Source organism: Marmota flaviventris, chromosome 7, assembly GCF_047511675.1.
Source record: "Marmota flaviventris isolate mMarFla1 chromosome 7, mMarFla1.hap1, whole genome shotgun sequence".
NCBI lineage: Eukaryota > Metazoa > Chordata > Mammalia > Rodentia > Sciuridae > Marmota > Marmota flaviventris.
The window spans coordinates 94,526,624-94,547,212 of NC_092504.1; the positions used below are offsets into that span (position 1 = coordinate 94,526,624).

Here is a 20,589-nt window from a genome sequence, read left to right on the forward strand (position 1 = left end):
CATTTGGAATTTTCCTCTTATGGTGTCATAATGGAGCTCAAAAAGTTTTAGGTTTTGGAAAATTTTGGAGTTTGAATTTTGAGTTTAGGGATGCTCCACCTGTACCAGAGAGAGGCTATGTCTGTGTTTGCTATATCTGCTCCTGCTCTGGGCAGTCTCTTGGCTTCTGTTTAATTCTATTGAATTGGCTCAATAAATCCCCTGCTCATAGTATGTGCAACTGGGGTTTTTGGGTCATCTCTTATTGCCTGAAATGGTGATACTTTAAAGGGCTCCATAGTGGCTTAGAATCTGTAGGTTTGAATATATTTCTTTAAAAATATTAAATTAAATTAGACTTAATTTAGAGTTTATTAAATTAAATTAGACTTAATTTAGAGTTACAATTTTGCAAATAAAAAAATCCACATGGGCATTTTTGCTTCATTCATAAATTTGAAAAGTCATAGAGCTAATGGCAAAGCCAGATATCACATGACATTTTTAGGCTGTTAGCCAAACTTTAATACTGATTAGTAACATGGAGTGTATATCAGTGAGACCTTTTGCTTGAATTCCTGTTCTCCTGAGTGTATTCTGTATGTGGCCTTGACCTCTGGAACTACCCATTTACAGTCTTTCCCCTGCCATGGATATCACACATCAGAGTGTATAGTTACCTCAGGAGCCATCTTCTACAAAGGAGAGGACTTTTCAAATGTGAGTTCTTGTTCATTTTATTTTATTTATTTTTGGTACTAAGGATTGAACCCAGAGGTACTTAACCACTGAGCCACATCCCCAGCCCTTTTGGTTTTTTGAGACATGGTCTCTCTAGGTTGCTTAGGGCCTAGAGAGAATATAGCTTTGAATTTGAGATCCTCCTGCCTCAGCTTCTTGAGCTGCTAGGATTACAGGCGTGCACCACCACACCTGGATCTTGTTCATTTTGTACATCTGATAGAAAAACTTCTCTACCTCGCATGTCTTCCCGCCACTTGTTGCTATGAGAAAGTACTAACATTCGGGGTTATAGAGAATGAAATTTTGCAAAACTCCAAAGAAACTGGTTCTGTTATTCTTCTACCTCAACAGTTTGCACTATGTATCCGGGTGTTTCTTCCCTGGTGATTGTGCTACGTTCCAGGCTGTGTTTCATGGTCTTTACTCTTACTTTAGCAGCAACCCTGAAGTGTTTTCATCTATGTTTTAAAAGTGAGAAAATCAGTTTAAAGAGGTTAAGCAACCAGCTCAAGGCTCTGAGCTAGGGAGCATTGGATCCTGGTTGAAATATTCCAATTTTGACTTTTTAAGTATAGTCTATTAATCACTCCATTCCCTTTGATTTATTGCTTCAAAGCAGCTTAATCATGAAATCTCTTTATAATTGCCAAGAAAAAATAGGATGATTAGGATTTGTTCTTACAAAAATTGTGCAACTGGAAAATTTTTGGTACCTGTCTAGCTGATTAAAAAAACCTCCCCATTCTTTTCTCCCTACACATACTAACTGACGATATTTTTATAGAAAGTCTCATTCTCTGTTTTTAGCAAAATTTAAATTTGTTTTATATTTTTAGATCATTGAGAAAGACTCCTTCACCCTTCTTCTTCCTCTTTTTCTCCCTGTCTCTGAAATTTGGTAATGTAATGTTTTGTGGGAAAGGGTCTTCATTCTGAAATGTCAAATGTTGAGAAAGGAAGGTGTTAAAAGCTTAGGTTTGGGGATTTAATCTACAAGACCTGCCAAAGAGACAAAGAATTTTACAGATTCTTGACAGTTTCTGATTGCATTTGAGGAACTGCTATTTTTTTTTTTTTAATTTTTTATTGTTGGCTGTTCAAAACATTACATAGTTCTTGATATATCATATTTCACAATTTGATTCAAGTGGGTTATGAGCTCCCATTTTTACCCCATATACAGATTGCAGAATCACGTCAGTTACACATCCATTGATTTACATATTGCCATACTAGTGTCTGTTGTATTCTGCTGTCTTTCCTATCCTCTACTATCCCCCCTCCCCTCCCCTCCCCTCCCCTCCCCTCTTCTCTCTCTGCCCCCTTTACTGACATTCGTTTGTCCCCCTTGTATTATTTTTCCCCTTCCCCTCACTTCCTCTTGTATGTACTTTTGTATAGGAGAGTAGCTAAGAACAGAGTAGGGTCGAAGAGCATGAGAAGAAGGAACTGCTATTAATTGCCATTGGTCTGGATGTTTTCATCCAGTGTGACCTTGACACCACATTCACACCGTGCTTAGTTTGGTTTGCTCAGAGGTTTTTGTGCCTATGGAAAAAGGAGACTTTGAGTTCTAAGTAATTCTTATAAATGAATATTTGCAACAGGTGTTCACTGCCAAGGCGACCTTCTCCTTTATGTGTTTGTGGTAAAAAGGAAAATTGAGCTCCTGAAGCAGAGTCACCTGTACATGTTGTCTAGGAACCGGGCCTGGCTCAAAACACCACCTCTAGCATATTTTGAGTTCACTCCCAAGCCTCTGTTTCCTCCTTCGGAAAGTGAGTTATTATTGCCTGCCTCACTCAGATGTTGTGAGAGTGGTATCCAAAATGCCTGATCAGAGACTTTAACAAACTGGGGTGCCCTCCGTTGTCAACTCCCTCACATGCTCATTCCAGAAAATCCTGATGAGCCACACACAACTGGACCATGTGCACAAGGTCGCTGAATGCTTGACCCTGCCTTCCCCTAACTCTCTTGATTATTTTCAGAGTATGGAGGAAAGTGGAAAATGCTGCATTACTTTGCTCGAAATTTCTTTGCTCCACTGTTGCCAATAGGCTTTGAGGATCAAGGTATATTTTATGTCTATGGTGTGTCGGACCTTCACTCAGACTCTAAAGTGCAGCTCACTGTAAGTCACTTGGATTTTTTTTTTTTTCTCTCTAAGATAAAGGAGGACTTTCAGATGATTATTTCCTTAGTTGTTTGGATATATTGCTGTTGGGACCAAAAAAAAAAAGAGAGAATTAATTGTATCAAAATATTTTTAGTGCCTGTAGCAGAAAATGGGTTGTACTTGGAGTCAGAAATATAGTCTATTATTCAGGCTAAACCTGCCATTTTTATTACATGACCTTGAGCAAAACCCTGAACATCTTGATGAGTCCTCTGTAAAATGATACCAGCCTACCTCTTTTAAGGATTTCCATGAACAGTGAATAAAGGAGATAGATGAAAGCAGGTTATATAAGTGTCAAGTGCCACATAAATGTAAGATTATTTATAATTATGAGGAGCAGGAAGTAGTCCAGATTTTGCAAAAATAGTTTAAAAATGGTATGTTAAAAATTGAAATCAGTAAAACTATCCAGAATGAGTGCGAAGGGGAAACAATAACAACAACAACAACAACCACCACCTTGTTTTTAAAACAGGGGTAGAAGCTCCATGTCTCTGGTGGCTACAGCTTGGAAGGACACTGGAAGTAGGTCATATTCATAGAATCCTTGCAGTGTGCCGGGTAGTGCCCTTTCAGGGATTATTTTTTAAATTCTCACCCCAACCTGTGAAGTTAGAGCTGTTATTATTTCCATTTTATCTATGAAGAAATGGAGACTGGCAAGTTGAGTGACATGGTCACATAACTCAATGCGTCTGGGATTGACATTCAGGTCTCATAGTGTCTCAACCAGTTCTGCTCTTCTGACTCTCAGCTATTAGTACCATGATTATTCTTTTTTTTTTTTTAATTTTAATATTTTATTTCTTAGTTTTCGGTAGACACAACATCTTTGTTTGTATGTGGTGCTGAGGTTCGAACCCGGGCAGCGCGCATGCCAGATGGGCGCGCTACCGCTTGAGCCACATCCCCAGCCCCTACCATGATTATTCTTGAAAAACATAATAACCAAGAATGTTTTTATTGTTTTATTTCTCCCCAGGTGAGAATCCATGCATGGAATTCCCTGACACCTTTGTACTTCACTGTGACTAAACCTTTTGTCCTCAAAGCCGGGAAGGCTGTGTCCATCTATGAGCAACCAGTGAATACATTGCTGAAGACATGTGGGAATTGTACCCGACAAAACTGTGTGGTTTCCTTTTACCTTTCAACTGACCGTAAACGCGTTAGCCCCACCAACTATCACTTCCTGTCTTCTCTGAAGAATGCCCAGGGGCTCCTCAAGCCCCAGATCACAGTAAGCATGGTGGCTTTGTGGAGCGCCCTGTTCTTGTGCCAGCGCATTGCATCCTGCAACTTGCCAGTTTCCTTCTTGGTAGTGAGTTGACCTGAGCCCTGGGCAAGATGGACTCCGTCCCACTGGAAGCAAAGACCAAATGAGTTTCTTTATTTCTAATTCAGGATTTGTCAAGAGTTTTCAGTTTCTGCTGCTTGTCCTGACTCCTCATCCTTCCCTAGTGAGGCTGGTACAGTGGTGGGAGAGAAGGCTTCGTCCATCCTCACTGATTAACTTTCACTAGGTTCCAGGCTCTGTTCTAGGTACTTTGTTGCATGATAAATCTCTTAACTTTCACAGCAACCCTGAGGTGTGAACTTTTGTGTTTTATGAGTAAGAAAACTTGTTCAGAGAACTTAGACAACAAGCTCAAGGTCCTAAGCCTACGAAAGCTTGGAGCCCAGTTGACGCACTCCAAATTTTGACTTTTTAAGTCCAATCTATTAATCACTCCTCTTTCTTTTATTTATTGCTTCAAAGCAGTTTAATCACCAAATCACTTTGTAATTTCCAGGGGGAAAAAATAGAATGATTAGGTTGTGTTGTTACAAAATTTGTGCAGCTAGAGAATTTGGACTCTGTCTAATTGATTGAAAACCTTTCCATCTTTTCTTCCTACATATAGTAGCAGACAGAATCTTTCTAGAAAGCTGATTCTTTATTTTTAACAACCTTTAAGTTTGTTTTATGCTTTTCCTTTATTGAGAAAGATTTTTTAAATTGACTTTAGAAATAGTGATATAAAAACACCTAGTCCTATGTTTTATTGAAAGAGCCCTGACAATTGAGAACATAGGTTCTTTTTGGATTGATAGTGAAATTTTCCATAATGAAATCTAAGTTATCTGTAACAACTGAGATAGAACAGACAGACACGAAAGAAATGACATAGCCAGGCATGGTGGTACATGCCTGTAATCCCAAAGAGTTGGGAGGCTGAGGCAGGAGGATTGAAAGGTGGAGGCCAGATTTAGCAATGTAGTGAAACCCTGTCTCAAAACGGGGAGAGTGAGGGATGGGGATGTAGCTCAATGGTAAAATATTCCTGGGTTCAATCCCCAGTACAAGAAGAAAAAAAATGACATAGCTTACATATCATTTCATCTAGCAAAGAAAAAAAATACTGAACAAATTTGTCGTTTCTAAACTTATGACTCTGAAAACAAAAACTTTTCTCTTTTAGCTAAGGCCTTTATTTCCTAGAGTTAATTGAGGTACAAGAGAGATAGGGCTTCTTTATTTGTCTTTCCTGACTTGCATTTCAGTGAGACTTGTCCATCCTAAAGAGATAACAACAATAGTAATAATATTAGTTAACATTTATTCAGGCTCACTATAGGTCCTTGTTCTCCTGGTCTTTCTGAAGCCCGGGTACAAGCTTGAGCTTCTGGTTCTGCAGTCAGAGGCCCAGAGATGAGATTTCCTATTAGAAGAAGTCAGCAAGAGTGAGCGAGGTGCTGTGTTGGGTCTCTTGTGGCCTTGGCTTTGCACAGCAGTAGCTAAGGCTTCCCTGGCCCCCTCTGGGCTGGCTAGGGTTTGTTGAGTGCATGGCTGCTTTAGGGTCTTCACCAGGTAGAACTTGGCATCTAACCTCGAGCCTGAGTCTCAGAGCCTCCTAGAGTTCCCTCATGCACTTTATTCAGGTCTTTTACTGCTTCTATCAATGTCGGTTTTCTTGTTTATAACTTGAACGATAATTACTTGAATGATTATGTACAGTAAAAATTGTCTTTTGAAATTCTTTATGCCCCACACATATAATAAAGACTTTATAGTGTAATGTGCATGCATGTTGAGGAGCCGTGTTCTGTGACAAATGCACAGCTTTAAAGACCAGGTCACATTTGATTCTTTGCTCTTCTGAGAAAGGCTCACAAGCCTGTGGCCTCTGGGGAGTGGCTCATCCTCTCTCTGGGGCTTATGCTCAGTCAGCTAATTAAATGGAATGGGTCTAGAGGATTCTCTCTCTCACTCTGTCTGCTGAAATTGTATAGAATTTGCACATGCTAATAATGTGACTTTACTAAAAAGACAGAGAATGGTAGAGCTTTTGCAGTTGCTTGGCCGATTAGCTTCTAGAACGCGGGCCCTTTTCAGAAGGCTCTAATGTACACTCCATGGCTGCACTCTCTAGCTAGATCCACATCTATTAAAATTACATGTGGTCATTAAAAATAGCCAGCCCTATGCCAAAATGTTCTCTCCTTGATGCTCCTCTGAGAAAAATTATAAAATATATAAAACTTTGGGCCTGTTTTGAAATAGTCTCCTTCACCAGAGGAGTCTGCATGTTTCCTCGGTGTGAGATTACAACTTGGTCATGTTCCACAGACCTAAGTCATTTTCCAAGTGATGTTCAAGCATCTGAAACCATGCATGGAATATATGACTTTAACAGTGGCAAAACGAAAGCACTGGCAACGTGCTCCTTACCAGGCCCTCGTTAAAGTCCTGGTAGACATTGCCGTGGGCTATGTAGTTCTTCATTCAACCTTCACTTCATTTTTGTTTCTTTTTTCCAGGCCAGCATCTCTCAGCAAGGTGACACTTTTGTGTTTGCTCTGGAAACCTCAGCTATTGCTCCCTTTGTTTGGTTGGATGTAGGAAGCATCCCAGGGAGATTTAGTGACAATGGTTTCTTTATGACCAAGAAGACACGAACTGTATTATTTTACCCTTGGAAACCTACCACCAAGTATAAATTGGAGCAGTCTTTTCATGTGACCTCCCTGGCAGATATTTACTGAAGGAATCTGGCTGTATTTTCAGTGTACACTGGGAACAAAGCCTTTCTTGAGCAGCGGCTGGAGAGGAAGACCCCCTGAGAGAAGCCGAGGAAACAAGAGGTGCATCTGCTTATTCACATGTGTCTGACACTCTCTCAATTGGTACAGTGCATACTGTCAGGGAAGGCTGTTCCTCCAGTGATGGCCTCAGACAAGGCTGTCCTAGGTGTTCTTTTTTGCTGTTGTTGTTTTGCTGTTCTGTGGGTTGAACCCAGGGTGCCCTACCACTGAACTATAACATCAGCCCTTTTTATTTTTTCATACAAATAATAAATGTTCTTAATAAAAATTGAACTCGCAATTTTCCTGCCTTAGCCTCAATGGGGATTATAGACAGGTGCCACCGCACCTGGTTTAGGTATTCTTGAATCTGTGCAAGAACTGTTTAGCCCTTCAATATACAGCTTTAGTACTAAATGAACCAGTGTCAAGCAGATTACCTTTCAGGGAGTCATAAGAACATGACCATGGTAATGTCTACTGAGCCAAGTGTGGGAGGTTTTGAGGTAATTGTAGGCCTTTCATAGGTAGCCTTGAGAAATACTGAATTATTAAGATGAAGTGTTTTGTTATTATTTCCAGAGGAAATGGAGGGTCAAATGTCACAATAGAGATTTCTTGGTGGCACCCATATTGATTATTGTTGCTGAACAGTTTAGAAGGTTGATTGTTGGTATTTGATTCCTATTCTGGGGTGGGATTCTTTTTTTCATTTTGGGATTTGTTATAAAACATTTTTAACAACAAATTATTTTTGAAAAGAATCCTTCTTTGAAAAATAAGCTCACATTGACATGGACATTGCTATGTTCATGCTGGAAATTTTGAGATATTCTGACATGGGGCTTGTGTGTGGGCTTCAGATTTGGCTAAATTCAGTGAACTTTCTGATTCAACAATACTGAATATAGACTTCCTGGCTCTGGCACCAAGTGGTATTTCCTTTAGCTTAAGTTTAAATCAGTTTATTTATATTGATTAATTATAAGTTGCTATAAAGGTACTTTATGACACATTATCATATCAATATGGGTATGTTGATAATAAAATGGGGCAAAATGTTAATAAGTGACTAAATTGGGTATAGATGGGTATGTGAAATTTTTTTGTACTACTTTTACACTTTTGCTGTAAGTTTGAATGATAAAAATAAAAGTTAGATAAATTGCACTGACAATTTGATAGTTCATCTGTGGCCTATTTAATCATTCTAAAAATATTCCATTGAGCCCATTATTGAGATGTACACTAATTTCTGCTTGATAAATGGGAGAATTTGAAGAATCTAAAAACTAAGATGTTTGAGAGATTTTTCTATGGAAAGAATCATGTAATTGGTTATGGAATGGACCAATAGTGAAGGCTTAGATTTAAAATTGAGTCTTAATGTTTTTTTTATTTTTAAATTTTAATTAATTAATTTTATTTTTATTTTTTTTGATACCAGGAATTGAACCCAGGGGCACTTACCCACCGAACCATATCCTCTGTCCTTTTATTTAGAAACAGGCTCTTGCTGAGTTGCTTAGGACCTCACTAAATTACTGAGGCTGGCTTTGAACTTGTGATTCTCCTGCCTCAGCCTCCCAAGCCACTGGAATTATAGGTGTGCACCACCACACCTGGCTGGTTTTGGTTTTAAAACAGAAGCATTAGGTTCAGTAACTTGGAAAAGAATATAAGTACAGATATTCCAGTCCTGTCCTTCAGTATTTAAGAGTTTTCTCATCTCTGTGCTTACACACACACACACACACACAGGCTTATCAAGGACTGGACCTGAGAAAGGAGGACACTGTTCACTGTTCTTCATTAACCACGAAGATTCTATGACAGGGGCCCTGTGAAGTGGGCTTGGAAGTTGATGAACCAGAGTTTACATCGCAAATCTGCCCTTAATACTTCTTCAACCTTAAACAAGTTACTTAACCTCTATGTTCAATTTTCTTGTCCTAAAATGGGAATAATAACACATATCTTGTAATTTCGTTTTAGAGAATAAATAAAGTAACTTAGATGAAGGGCCTGGCCCCTGCAGGCCCTCAGTATGGTCCTACGCCTGGTGTCCTGGAGAGGGCAGAGTTTGCAGCCACATTTCTCTGGATTTAAATCCATATTCTGAGACTTATTAGCTGTGTGATTTGGGGCAACAATTTGACCTTCTGGACTTTAGTTTTTTCCTCTCTAAAATGTAGATAATAATCCCTGACTGTCAAAGGTAGTACTGAGAACAAATAGGGTCTAGAACAAAATAAGTTGCACTTTTATTGTGATTGTACGTTTTGAAATAATCATTATAATCCAACTAGTGCATGAAGCAATGAAAATAAAGCAAATATAGACACATTCCTTCAGAAAAAGATATCATAAAAGAATAATTTGTAAAAGCAGAATAAATAGGCATAAACACATGCTGACAACTACTTACAAAAAGGAGAGAAGTGTGCCTATGGCATTTTTGAGAGAATAGTAATAGTCAAACTGTTCTTCCACAGTTCACATGTTACAGGGTGGATAGTTACTGTTAGCATTTTAATAGATTTTTGTTGCCACATTTGCTGGAGTTGAATTTGATATACTTACCCCTCAGCCTTAGGTTTCTGAGAAATTTTTTGTTAGTAACTGTATAAACAAGAGACCAGGTTCAGGTCCTAGCTGTGTTCTTTCAAAGGACATTCCAGAGAGCGGAATAAAGAGAGGTCAGTTCACAGGATTATATCTTCCCATTCCAGGACAGGGAAAACAATAAAAATGGTAATTTCCTCATTCACATTCACTATAACTGTTATTCTCTCTTTTTCTCTTATTTGACTTTTCACTGTGAGACATTTTCAAACCTTGGGAAGTCACTTGGAAAATACATGGAAAGATTTTTTTCTCTATTGGAGTGAAGGTGAACTGGAGTGCAAGAGAAATAAAGATATGTTTCCCCGGCTTTCCTCAAGTGACAAAGACCTGAGACAGAAAGAATATTCTCTTGGGCTGCCTCCAGCTCTCAGATATGAAACCTATTCCCCAGCTTGGTAAGATTTAGGGAAAAGAACAAGTAAGCATTGTTTCTGTGGGAAATTCAAAGCATTTGATAATATTCCAGAGTTCCCCTTGACTGAATGCAATCTTATCAATTCAATTAGCACAGGAAATTAAAAGGATTATGCTGGAAAAGGCATTTAGTAATATTTCCAAGTGAATGGAAGAATTCTTATTTTTCTCATTGATTTATCAGAGGTAGGAACCAGAAGATATACAAAATTCTAAAAGTCACAGACAAAACTGGTGTTAAGATGCATTTATATTCTGACCCTAAAAACTGTTTACTTAAGATTTATTCATTCATTTTCAAGCATTTATTATGGATCACTGTTGACAAGCACTGTCCTTGTCACTAGGCGATGAGAGGAGAAGACAAGTCCCTGCTTTGGTAAACCATTCTTGTAAGGGAGACAGACAATAAGCCAGACAATGAATAAGGCAACTGCAGTTGGTGCCAAGTCCTATAAGGTTAAGGTGATATGGAGGGACAACCATGTTAGATAAGGCCATCTTGTTCAACACTTGAGGACAGCTGGGCACGTGCCGGTAGCACATACCTGTAATTCTAGCGGCTCGGGAGGCTGTGACAGGAGGATTGCAAGTTCAAGGCCAGCCTCAGAAACGTAGCGAGGCCCTAAGCAACTTAGCAAGACCCTTTCTCAAAAAAATAAAAATAAAAAAGGGCTGGGAATGTGACTTGGTGGTAAAGCACATCTGGTTTCAATCTGTAGTATCAACAAAGCAAAAAGAAAAGGTGTTTTGGAAAGTTTATGATAAAAAAAAGTTTAATTGAGAAATGAGTCTTTAAAGACCTTCATTACAGAACTTTTTCTTAGAAGAAAAGTTTGCAATGATAATATAGTTGAACTCCTTTGGTTGGTCTCAGTCTTTAAACGAGGTTTGTTGAGTTTCCCCTTGTGATATGTCATGCCATGCAGTGAGTAGTAAAAATGACTATGATGCTTAGAATTACCTAGAGCTCCCTGGACATGGTACATTCCCAATCATGGACTTTCCTATTACAGAGCTAGCACGGATTCCTGCCTCATAATACATGTGGGAGCACCCTCTTCTTATTCTGTTATTGTTGTTCATTATGGATTTTATAAACTTCATTGGGTCCTAGGAGACCATCCACACATTCCCAGTAGTTGGAGCAGCTTCTGCTGGCTGACTACCAGTCAGGTGCTTCTCTGCTCCAACCTCAGGAATTGGATCATAATTTGTTCCACTTAATCCTATTCTTCTTTGCCCGGGATTGGTGTAGAGTTAAGTATGTGACACAATTCTGGCAAATGAAACACCAGTTGATGTTCTGGGGGATGAGTTTTCCTGCCCGATGAGAGACCTGAAGTGAAACCTGCTGTTGGGTGAAGTTGAGAAGCTACAGTTTGAGGACCTGATACTTGGAGCCTTGTTGTGACCTTGAATGTTATTGACACGCAGGGATGGCAGAGATATTAAGCTGCTAAACTAACCCTGCAACCATCTTAGTTTTGCTCTTATTTTTTGAACAATTTTTTTATCAGCACGTGATAATTATACATAAAAGTGTCACTGTGACATATTTGTAATGCACATAATGTAATTTGGTCAGTGTCATTCTCCAGTATTTCCTTTTTCTCTCATCTGCACCCCCCACCCCCGTCCTCTTTTTCTACTATTTTCATGAGATTTCCCCCTCGCTTTATTCCCCCTTTGCCCTCTCTAGCTTCCACATATGAGAGAAAACATACAACTCTTGACATTCTGAGTTTGGCTTATCACTTAACATAAAGCTCTCATGTTCCAATCCATTTTTTTTTTTTTTTGCAAATAACATAATTTCATTCTTCATTTTGGCTGAGTTAAACTCCATTGTGTGTATATATCACGTATTCTTTACCCATTCATCCATTGACCGACATCTAGGCTAGTTCCATAACTTGGCTATTGTGGATTGTGCTGCTATAAACATGGGTATGCATGTATCATTATAGTATAATGACTTCAATTCTTCAGGATAAAAATTAAGGGGTGGTATCACTGGGTCATATGGTGGTCCCACATCTAGTCTTTTGAGGAAACTTCATACTGATTTCCATAGTGGTTGTTAACTTTGCTCTTCATATAACGCAATTTAAAAAAATATGGCCTTACTTTTTAAATCCAGTTAGTATCAGGTGTTCTGATTTTACAACAAAGAGCATCATAATTGATAGAGCAGTTAAAGATTATGAGCTTTGAAATCAGTGTGTTTGAATAACATTAACTCTAGCAGGCTCTTTAACATTGGATACAAGTTCTGAGTCTTTCTGTGCCTTAGTTTTTAATATTTAACCATGGGGATCGTACCAATGCCCACCTCATAGGTTGTAAGGACTAAATGAGATGATGCATAGATGTTGATAGAGCACACAATAGCTATGCAACAAATATGAGCTGTTATAGTTATCATTTGCCCCTGTGGTAAGCCATCAAAGCAAGCCTATGGAGGGGGACAGGTAGGAACCTGTGAAAGTATTGGATGGAGGGGAGAAAAGGAAGGTCAGGTCACATATAGGTCATATTTGACCAGCAGATGACAGCCAGACCATGGTTTTTAAAATTGAGTTATTTGCTAACATTTAAAGGGGGAAAATTTCATATATAATGTAGATCTTTCTATCTCTGACCTTGTAATGATATTTTTAAACAGCCCTTACTTTAAAAATTCACTGATAGCCAGGTGTTCTAATTTTCCAGTCAAGAGCATCCTCACAGATAAAGGTGAGGGCTTTGAGGTCAGATGTATAGCTGGGTCTTGGAGAGGGCAAGGTGGGGCCATTGGTTTCCCCTCAGCCAAGAGATATCTTGATCCCCTGCACCTGGATGTGGCAGTGGCTGTGATCTTTCTAGTGAGGAAGGCTCTTGGGGGCAGGGTTTTCCATGATGGGTGAGGGAAGGACCACTACTCTTTTGTAATGAGATGATCCCCAGCCCGAATTGGGTGATTGTTATACGTTTCTAGCCACATTATTGGTATTTGAACAGAAAGATTTTTAACTAGACAACTTACAAACACAACAACTGAGATTTCTCCTTGTAAAAGATCCATTTGTGTGTGTGTGTACATTTGTGTGTGTGTGTGTGTGCATGTGTACATGTGAAGAGTGTCTATAGTGTGCTGTGGCCATGGGCTCATGCTCTGATATTGAACCTGTTATTTTGGCTGTAACATGTACTGACTGACCTTGAACCAGTCACTTAATTTCTTTTTTTTTAATAGTTATTTTTTGTTGTAGTTGGACACAATACCTTTATTTTATTTTATTTTTTATGTGGTGCTGAGGATTGAACCCAGGGTCTCGCACATGCTAGGTGAGCGCTCTACCGATGAGCCACAACCCCAGCCCCAGTCACTTAATTTCTAAGCCTGAGTTTTCTTATCTTCAAGATGAGATTAATTCAATGACTATTTCATAGCATTATTGTGAGGATTCAATAAGATAAAGTTTTCCCAGTCCCCAGGACAGGATAAGCAAGTAGTAAATGCAGGCTTACAATTACTCCTTCAAGGATAAGAACCCTACATCTGATCATTCCAGCCAGGGATCTCATATTCCCCTTGTCCAAAGTGAAAATCATTTAAGGATTCTTTACCAAAGGTTTTGTGACCTGAGTTGAAGGAGAAAATTCAGGCAGAAAGAGGGTTCTAATTCCTCCTCCTCCTCCTCCTTTTTTTTTAGTCAGGCTATTTCCAATTTTATCAAAGGAAAAAAAAAAAAGTAGAAGAGATGTGACAGCTGTTGGGTGATTGTGCAAAGTTCTGCTTCTTCCAGCAGAGGCCTCTTGTGTACAGGAAATGAGGCTAGTGGTGGGTGGAGGGGCAGTGCCCTGGGATGGATGGGTGCTGGCTTCGGAGGCTTCCCCAAGGACTGGGCTCTGCTGCCCTCAGGTGGGGAGGGGAGTGTAAGGGAGACCTCATGGGGCAGCAGGGACTTGGGTGGGGGGTCCCCTACCACCTCCCAGGGTTCAAGGAGCTGGGGGTCAGTGCTTGCCTTGGAATGCATGAATACAGAGGAGCTACTATAGTGAAGGAAAGAAAGAGAAAGAAAGGGAAGAAGGAAGAGATGAAGAAAAGAAGGGGGAGGGAGAGAGAGAAAGAGAAAGCTTGAGAGTGGGAGAAAGGACAAAGAGAAAGAGAAAGGGAGAAAGAAAAAGTGATAGAGAAAGGAAGAGAGAAAAATGAGCGATAGAGAAAGGAAAGGGAGAGAGAAATAAAGAGAAAGAGGAAAAGAGAGAGAGAGAGAGAGAGAGAGAGAGAGAGAGAGAGAGAGAGAGAGAGAGAGAAGGAGGGCAGGGAGGAAGGAGGAAGGGAAAGAAGGAACCCAGAGAGCAGCTATGCTCCCTGAGCTCCCCAGCTCTCCCTCTTCCTCTCTCTAAAGTTTAGTGATGCAGTGCTCTGTGGGGAAGGGTCTTCATTCTGAAATGAGATATGTTAGGAAAGAAATGTTAAAAGATTAAAATTTGGGATTTAACATACTGGGCCTGTCAACGAGACACAGAATTTTACAGATTCTTGACAACTTCTGATTGCATTTGAGGAACGGTTTATTAATTGCCATTGGTCTGGATGTTTTCCTCCACTGTGACCTTGACAGCCATATTTGCATAGTGCTTAGTTTGGTTTGCTCAGAGGGTTTTGTACCTATGGAGAAAGGAGACTTCTTCCCAGGCTCCAGAGCTAACAAGCTGGGAGCCAGCAGGGCATGTTAGAAAGGTTCAGATGTACAGAGCAACTTTTGCTGCTCTCTGCCTCTTGGTTCATTTCATTTCTGTCATAACCACCTTAGCAAAAAGGTAGCATCTGAGTGATTTTTAATTTAAATTTAATTACTATGGATCTCTGAAAACTTGGCACAAAGCCTCCAGAACAGATGATTGATGGGGGGTCAGGGGGAGTCAGATGAGCTGGAAAATGGCACAGTAGCAAAGCTATGGGAACAGACTAAAACCAAGTATTGTGGCATGATGTGAGGATCTTCTGCTGAGGAAAAGGCAGCGCGGAGGAGTCTTCTCTGGCCTGGCTTGGCCTCTTCTGTCTAAAGAAATGGGCTTGCGTCCTGTGGGTTACTTGCTTCCCACAGATTCCCTCCTTGTTGAAGCTTTAACCTAGAGTGCCTTTGGCTTTCATAACCAAAACTGTCCCTGGCCCACATGCTGTGTGCATATGCTGTTCATCATTCACGATGTGCAGTTGGCTGGGGTGAGGAAGGATGGGCCAAATGGTAGCTTTGACCTTCCCAGGTCAATACTGGAATGGAGAAGAATGCAAAGGGCTGCTTTTGCATCCGGCTGAGTAGTTCCTTCTTCTGTGAGCCTATGAGTACTTCCTGAGCACCACTATGCCCACCTTTTGGGGGAGGCAAAGTGACACTTGCTTCCATGGTCCCAGGAGTGACGGGAGAGACACAGGAGCTGTGGGATCTCCCAGAAGAGCACAGGAGGGTTTCTGGGCTTTGTGACAGGACTTGCCTATGGGGCTGTGGTGGGTCTTCACAGCAGTGTAATTTCTGGTGTCTTTGGCCACTTTGGTCAGGCTGTGCTTGTGCTGGGAAGCAGAATTCTATGTGAACATGGGTGGCCCATGGGTGGCTCTTTGTTGGAGTAATGAGCTGGGCATAGGAAAACAGAACAAGGCAGGATATTGAGAAAAAAAACTTTTGAAGGCCTCACAACAAAAGAAACGGGGCTGCAAAGAGAATGGGTGGTAGAAGAAAGGCCATCATGGACTCTTGGGGACACTCTTGTGGCCTGAGGGTGCCTGCCCAGGGCTGTGAGTGCTGGAGATGTGTGTTTGGTGAACCTGCCAGCTTCCTGCTGCTTGACCAACCAAGGGTAATGCCCTTCAGTGCCCCCAGCTGGTGAGCTTTCCTTTCCTCTCCCATGCACATCTCAATGACCTGTATGTAGCTTCAGGGCTCCCTTGTGATTGGTTATAGAGTGAGGCTGAACAGCACAGTGTGGGGGTTCAAGACTGAGTCCCGGTCTGGCCTCTGGACCACAGACATCTGGACTTATCTGCATCTTGGTCCTTCTATGGAAAATGGCCGGAAGCAAGACCCTTTCCTGTTTACCTCTTGTTAAAAGAGTAAATATTTGAAACAATTTTGTAAATGAAAGCATTCATATTTGTTTTAATCAGCTTTTTTGCTGCTGTGACTAAGAGACCCAACCAGAACAATTGTAAAGGAGGAAAAGTTTGAGAGCTCACAGTTCAGAGGTGTTAGTCCATACAAGGCTGGCTCCATTCCTCAGGGCTCAAGGTAAGGTAGAATATCATGGAGGAAGACTGTGGCAGAGGGAAGCAGCTCACATGCTGATCAGAAAGCAGAGAGAGACTCCAATTGCTAAATATAAATTTATACTCCAAAGCCATATCCCCAATTCCCACCTCCTCCAGCCACACCCTACCACTTCAGTTACCACTCAGTTAATTCTGTCAGGGGATCCATTCACTGATTGGGGTAAGACTCTTACAACCCAATCATTTCTCCTCTGAACCTTCTTATATTGTCTCACATGTGAGCTTTTGGGGGACGCCTTACATCCAAACCATAACAATATTTAAAGTTGGGTGTTTTTTTTTTGCAAGACAATTTTTCAAAATTATAGAAAAAAGTTGTTTTCCAAGGACAAGAGAACATTTGATAAACATGTGTGCTGCAGAAGAAAAATAATCCACAGTGTGGAGTTTTTCATTCAAATTTTTGAAGCAAAAAATACCTTAAGTTGTGCACTATTGCCTTAGGAAAGGGAAGGGGAACTGCACAACAGTTTTGAAATAAAGAAAGTATTTATCTCTTTTTGCCAGAGAAGAGACCTAATAATCTGGTTATCTAGCTTCTGGCCTCACCTCTGACCTCCCTTGATGTGGGTACTTCCATCATATTCTTCAAGCTTTTATCTCAGCACTCTGCTTCCTGGATCCTAAGAAGCAATCCTGGTGAAGGGAATTCTAGAATCCTGTTTTGTCTGCTATGCTTCTGGCCTGAAGAACATATCATTTCTCTAAAATTTGGAGTCAAGGTCCTAGCAGTTCTCTGCAGACCCCAAGAAAGATGAACTTGCCCTTTCCTTTGGGTGGGATCCTGCGATTGTTGATATGGATGGTCAACTTGATTGAATTAGGAGACTTTGTGTGTGTGTGTGTGTGTGTGTGTTGATGAGGGTGTATTGACATGTGAGACAGGAAACTGAGAGGGTAGACCCATCCTAAATATGGGTGGTGTGGCTGAATGGGCTGGGGCCAGGATGGAAGGAGGGTCAAGGGAGGAGGAAGCCAACATGGATGCAGGTGCCATTTTTCTCTCTCTCTCAGGTGGGTGTTTGGGTTGCTGCTATGACTCCAGGGAGTTCCCAGGCCTGCAGTCCCAGACTGGGGCTGCATCAGTGGTCACTTTTCTTCTCAGGCTCTGGCTTTTTGGACTGAGAAGCTACTGGTTTCCCCAGCTCTCCAATCTGCAGGTGGCCACTGTGGAACTATCTAGTTTCTGATTCTGTAAGCCAATCTAATAAGTCCCCTTTTATAACTGTAACTATAACTAAACTATATGTGTATGTATATATGTATGTATATACATATATAGTATATGTAATATGTATGTGTGTGTGTGTGTGTGTGTATCTCCTGTTGGTCCTGTTCCTCTAGAGATCCCTAATACAGATCCCAAAGGGCATGGTGTCTTAAAAACATCAATCTTGGCATATATGAGCCAAGACCTTTTGCACAGCATTGAAGGAACAGAGGAACATGGAGATTGGAGAGAACTCTCCCTGCAAGGGCAGCAGGTCTCATCTCCCATCCTACCTTCCTTCATAGCCTTTGATTGTCTCTGAGGATTTCCTTCAGATAAACTGACTGTACTTAAAATGCATCTTCCACTCTGCAGGGGGCATTGTGCTGGGGATCCGACTCAGGGTCTTGTGCATGCTAGGCAAGCACTCTACCAGTGAGCCACATCCCCATTCCCACATCCTTCATTCTCAATTTTGGGAAATGATTTTGCCTTTGATGATGTCTATTTACTTTGATGGTACTTTCAGAGTGAATATTTGCATGAGTAGGAATTAAAAACAGTCTGAGGTTTCAGGCTGTGATCTGCTCACCAAAATCAACAGTGTTTTTAATACTGGGAACAGAACATCACTCTCTGAGCCTCCCTGGTCTTAGTGTGGCCATGGGACTAAAATTTTTCTCTAGCACAACATGAGAGGAAATGGAACAATCAATCCTGCAACACATACTCTAAGTTTGACTCCCCTTCCAGATGACAGGGACCATCACCCCAGCAAGACCTTGGGAACCAAGTTGTAGAGGAAGAATGACCGTTACCCTGGATTCCTTCATGGCTAAGTAGAAGAGACACACCCTACTCACTCCTGAGCCTGCTGCAAGAGTGGTTTATTAAACACTACTGGAGTCAGGAGATCCTGCAGGTAATGCTTTAATCCATGCCTCAGTTTGCTCACCTGTAAAATGGACAAAATACCCTGAAGGATTCTTGAACAGGAAGAGAAATATGTGATGACCACCCATTATAGTGCCTGGCACACAATGAGGCCTACAAAATCTTGATTAAATAGATACCTTTGTTCTTCAAGGCTGTTGTAATATTTAAATGAAATAACCTTTTTTTGTGAAGAGATGTTGACATGGAAGAGCGAGTTGATGGAAGTCAGAAGATGCTTCTGTGGCCTCTTCTTCCATCTCATTCTAAGATGCTTGAATAGTCTGTGTAACTATTCACTTGTCTGGGATAATGGAAGAAGGCTATTGTAGACATAATGGAATCCATAATAATGTAATGACTTTCGTTTAATTTATAGCTCCTCCTCAGTGTCTCCCCCAAACCCAAAGCCAAATGACACAGTCAAATGAAACCAGTGGAAAAGAACTCAGTCTCCTGGATTGGCATTTACCTGACACAGCTGGCCCCTGTGAGGACAATGGGAAGTAGCTGCTCTCACATTGCAGGGTGTCTTGAGGATTGAACCCAGGCCTTGTGCATGCTAAGCATGAGCTGAATCACTGAGCTACATCCTCAGCCCTTATATACATGATTGTTATGGTTTAGATATTAGGTGTCTCCTGAAAGCTCAAGTGTAAGGCAATGAAAGATAGTTCAGAGGAGAAATGATTAGGTTATGAGAGTCTTAACCCAATCAATGAATCAATCCCCTGATGAGATTAACTGAGTGGTGACTGAAGGCCAGCTGGTAGTGGCTGGAGGAGATGGGTCCCTGGAGGTGTGGCTTTGGGATGTATATTTTGTATCTGGCAAGTGGAGTCTCTCTCTCTGATGTCTGATCACCACATTAGCTGCTTTCCTCCACCACACCTTTCTACAATGTTGTTCAGCCTCACCTTGAACCCTAAGGAATGGAGCCAGCTGCCTATGGACTGAGACCTCTGAAAACAGTGAGCCCTCCAATAAACTTTTCCTTCTCTAAAATTGTTCTTGTCAGGTCTTTTTAGTCACAGCAGCTGAAAAGCTGACTTAGACAGTGATCTTTAAGATCTTATCCAACTGTAAATCCCATGATCTTTAAGAAAATGACTGGAATTTTAGTTTCACTCTTTTTGACTCCTTTGCCTTCCCAGGACTGTTACCTGAGGAATTGCACATCAGAAAGAAATCCTCCCCTGCCTCCAAAGGCACAAAACAAGAAGAAGAAAGAGATGCAATAACCTCCAGTCCTTGAATAATTCATTCATAAGCAATTTAGCCTGTTAGAGGGAAAATCAAGTCATTTTAACCAAACAATCTATCCTTTTAGTGGAGTTCTGAATTCATTTTGCATTTGGGTTGGGTACAGGATGACTCCATGAACAGGTGTCAGCATTTTTTTCTTTCCCTTTTAAATATGGCCCCATTTCTTGAAAGGCCTTCAGATATCATCAAAGAATAGTCTTTGGACTCAGACGGACCTGGATTTGAACCTGGGGTGGGTTACTTAAAACTTCAGATCACCTGTCTTCTTACTATCAAGTGGGGTTAAATATATACCTCATAGAGATGTCTGGAGGATTTCGTTAGAAATAATTAATTCAAAGGGACTGGAAGGTACGGGTACCCAGCCCTCCCTGGCTCCTTCCACTCCCCTTTCTCCTGCTAAAACCATTCAAGGTCCAGGTTGCGGGGCTGCGTTCTGTGGCTGGTGACCGGGGATGCCCGTGCCACATAGAACCACCACAGGGGACCCTGGTGGGTCAATGAGCAGCAGCAGGACTTCCTTCTACTGAAAAATTATGACCACTGATCCTGAAAAAAGCCTGGTTATGCCTGCAGAGTATAGAAACCTCAAAAGATGACCAAAGTTCTGAGGAAGCTATATTTAACCAGCCTCCTGCTGTTCAACAAGCTTTCTGGGCAGGTTTATTTCAGGCCCTTTGTAGCCTTCCCACTGACCTTCTGCATCCCTTTTGGCATTTATCTCCATCTGCTGGTACAGTGTGAAAGACACTCCTTCCACGAGGACTCAGGCATCTCTGGTAGCCTTCATGTTTCAGCCCGGTGCACAGGTTCAGGCCTGAGCCAAGATCTTGGAGGAAGAAGAGTCAG

General features: G+C 41.1%; 1 protein-coding gene and 1 long non-coding RNA gene across 2 annotated transcripts in view; one reads left to right on the top strand and one right to left on the bottom strand.

The window, feature by feature from the left end:
• Manba (mannosidase beta) overlaps positions 1–7,271 on the top strand; it is a 111,194-nt gene extending 103,923 nt beyond the window's left edge. Inside the window, exons 15-17 of the mRNA XM_027935438.2 lie at positions 2,715–2,857; positions 3,888–4,145; positions 6,707–7,271. Of these exons, the coding sequence (XP_027791239.2) occupies positions 2,715–2,857; positions 3,888–4,145; positions 6,707–6,931 (626 nt within the window). The 3' untranslated portion in view covers positions 6,932–7,271. The remainder of the gene's footprint in view (positions 1–2,714; positions 2,858–3,887; positions 4,146–6,706) is intronic.
• A 7,286-nt stretch (positions 7,272–14,557) lies between these two features.
• On the bottom strand, positions 14,558–20,589 carry LOC114092773 (uncharacterized). Its single transcript, XR_011708010.1, has 3 exons — positions 20,437–20,589; positions 16,239–16,343; positions 14,558–15,639 (listed from the first exon to the last, which is right to left on the bottom strand). It is a non-coding gene; the product is annotated as an uncharacterized lncRNA (long non-coding RNA).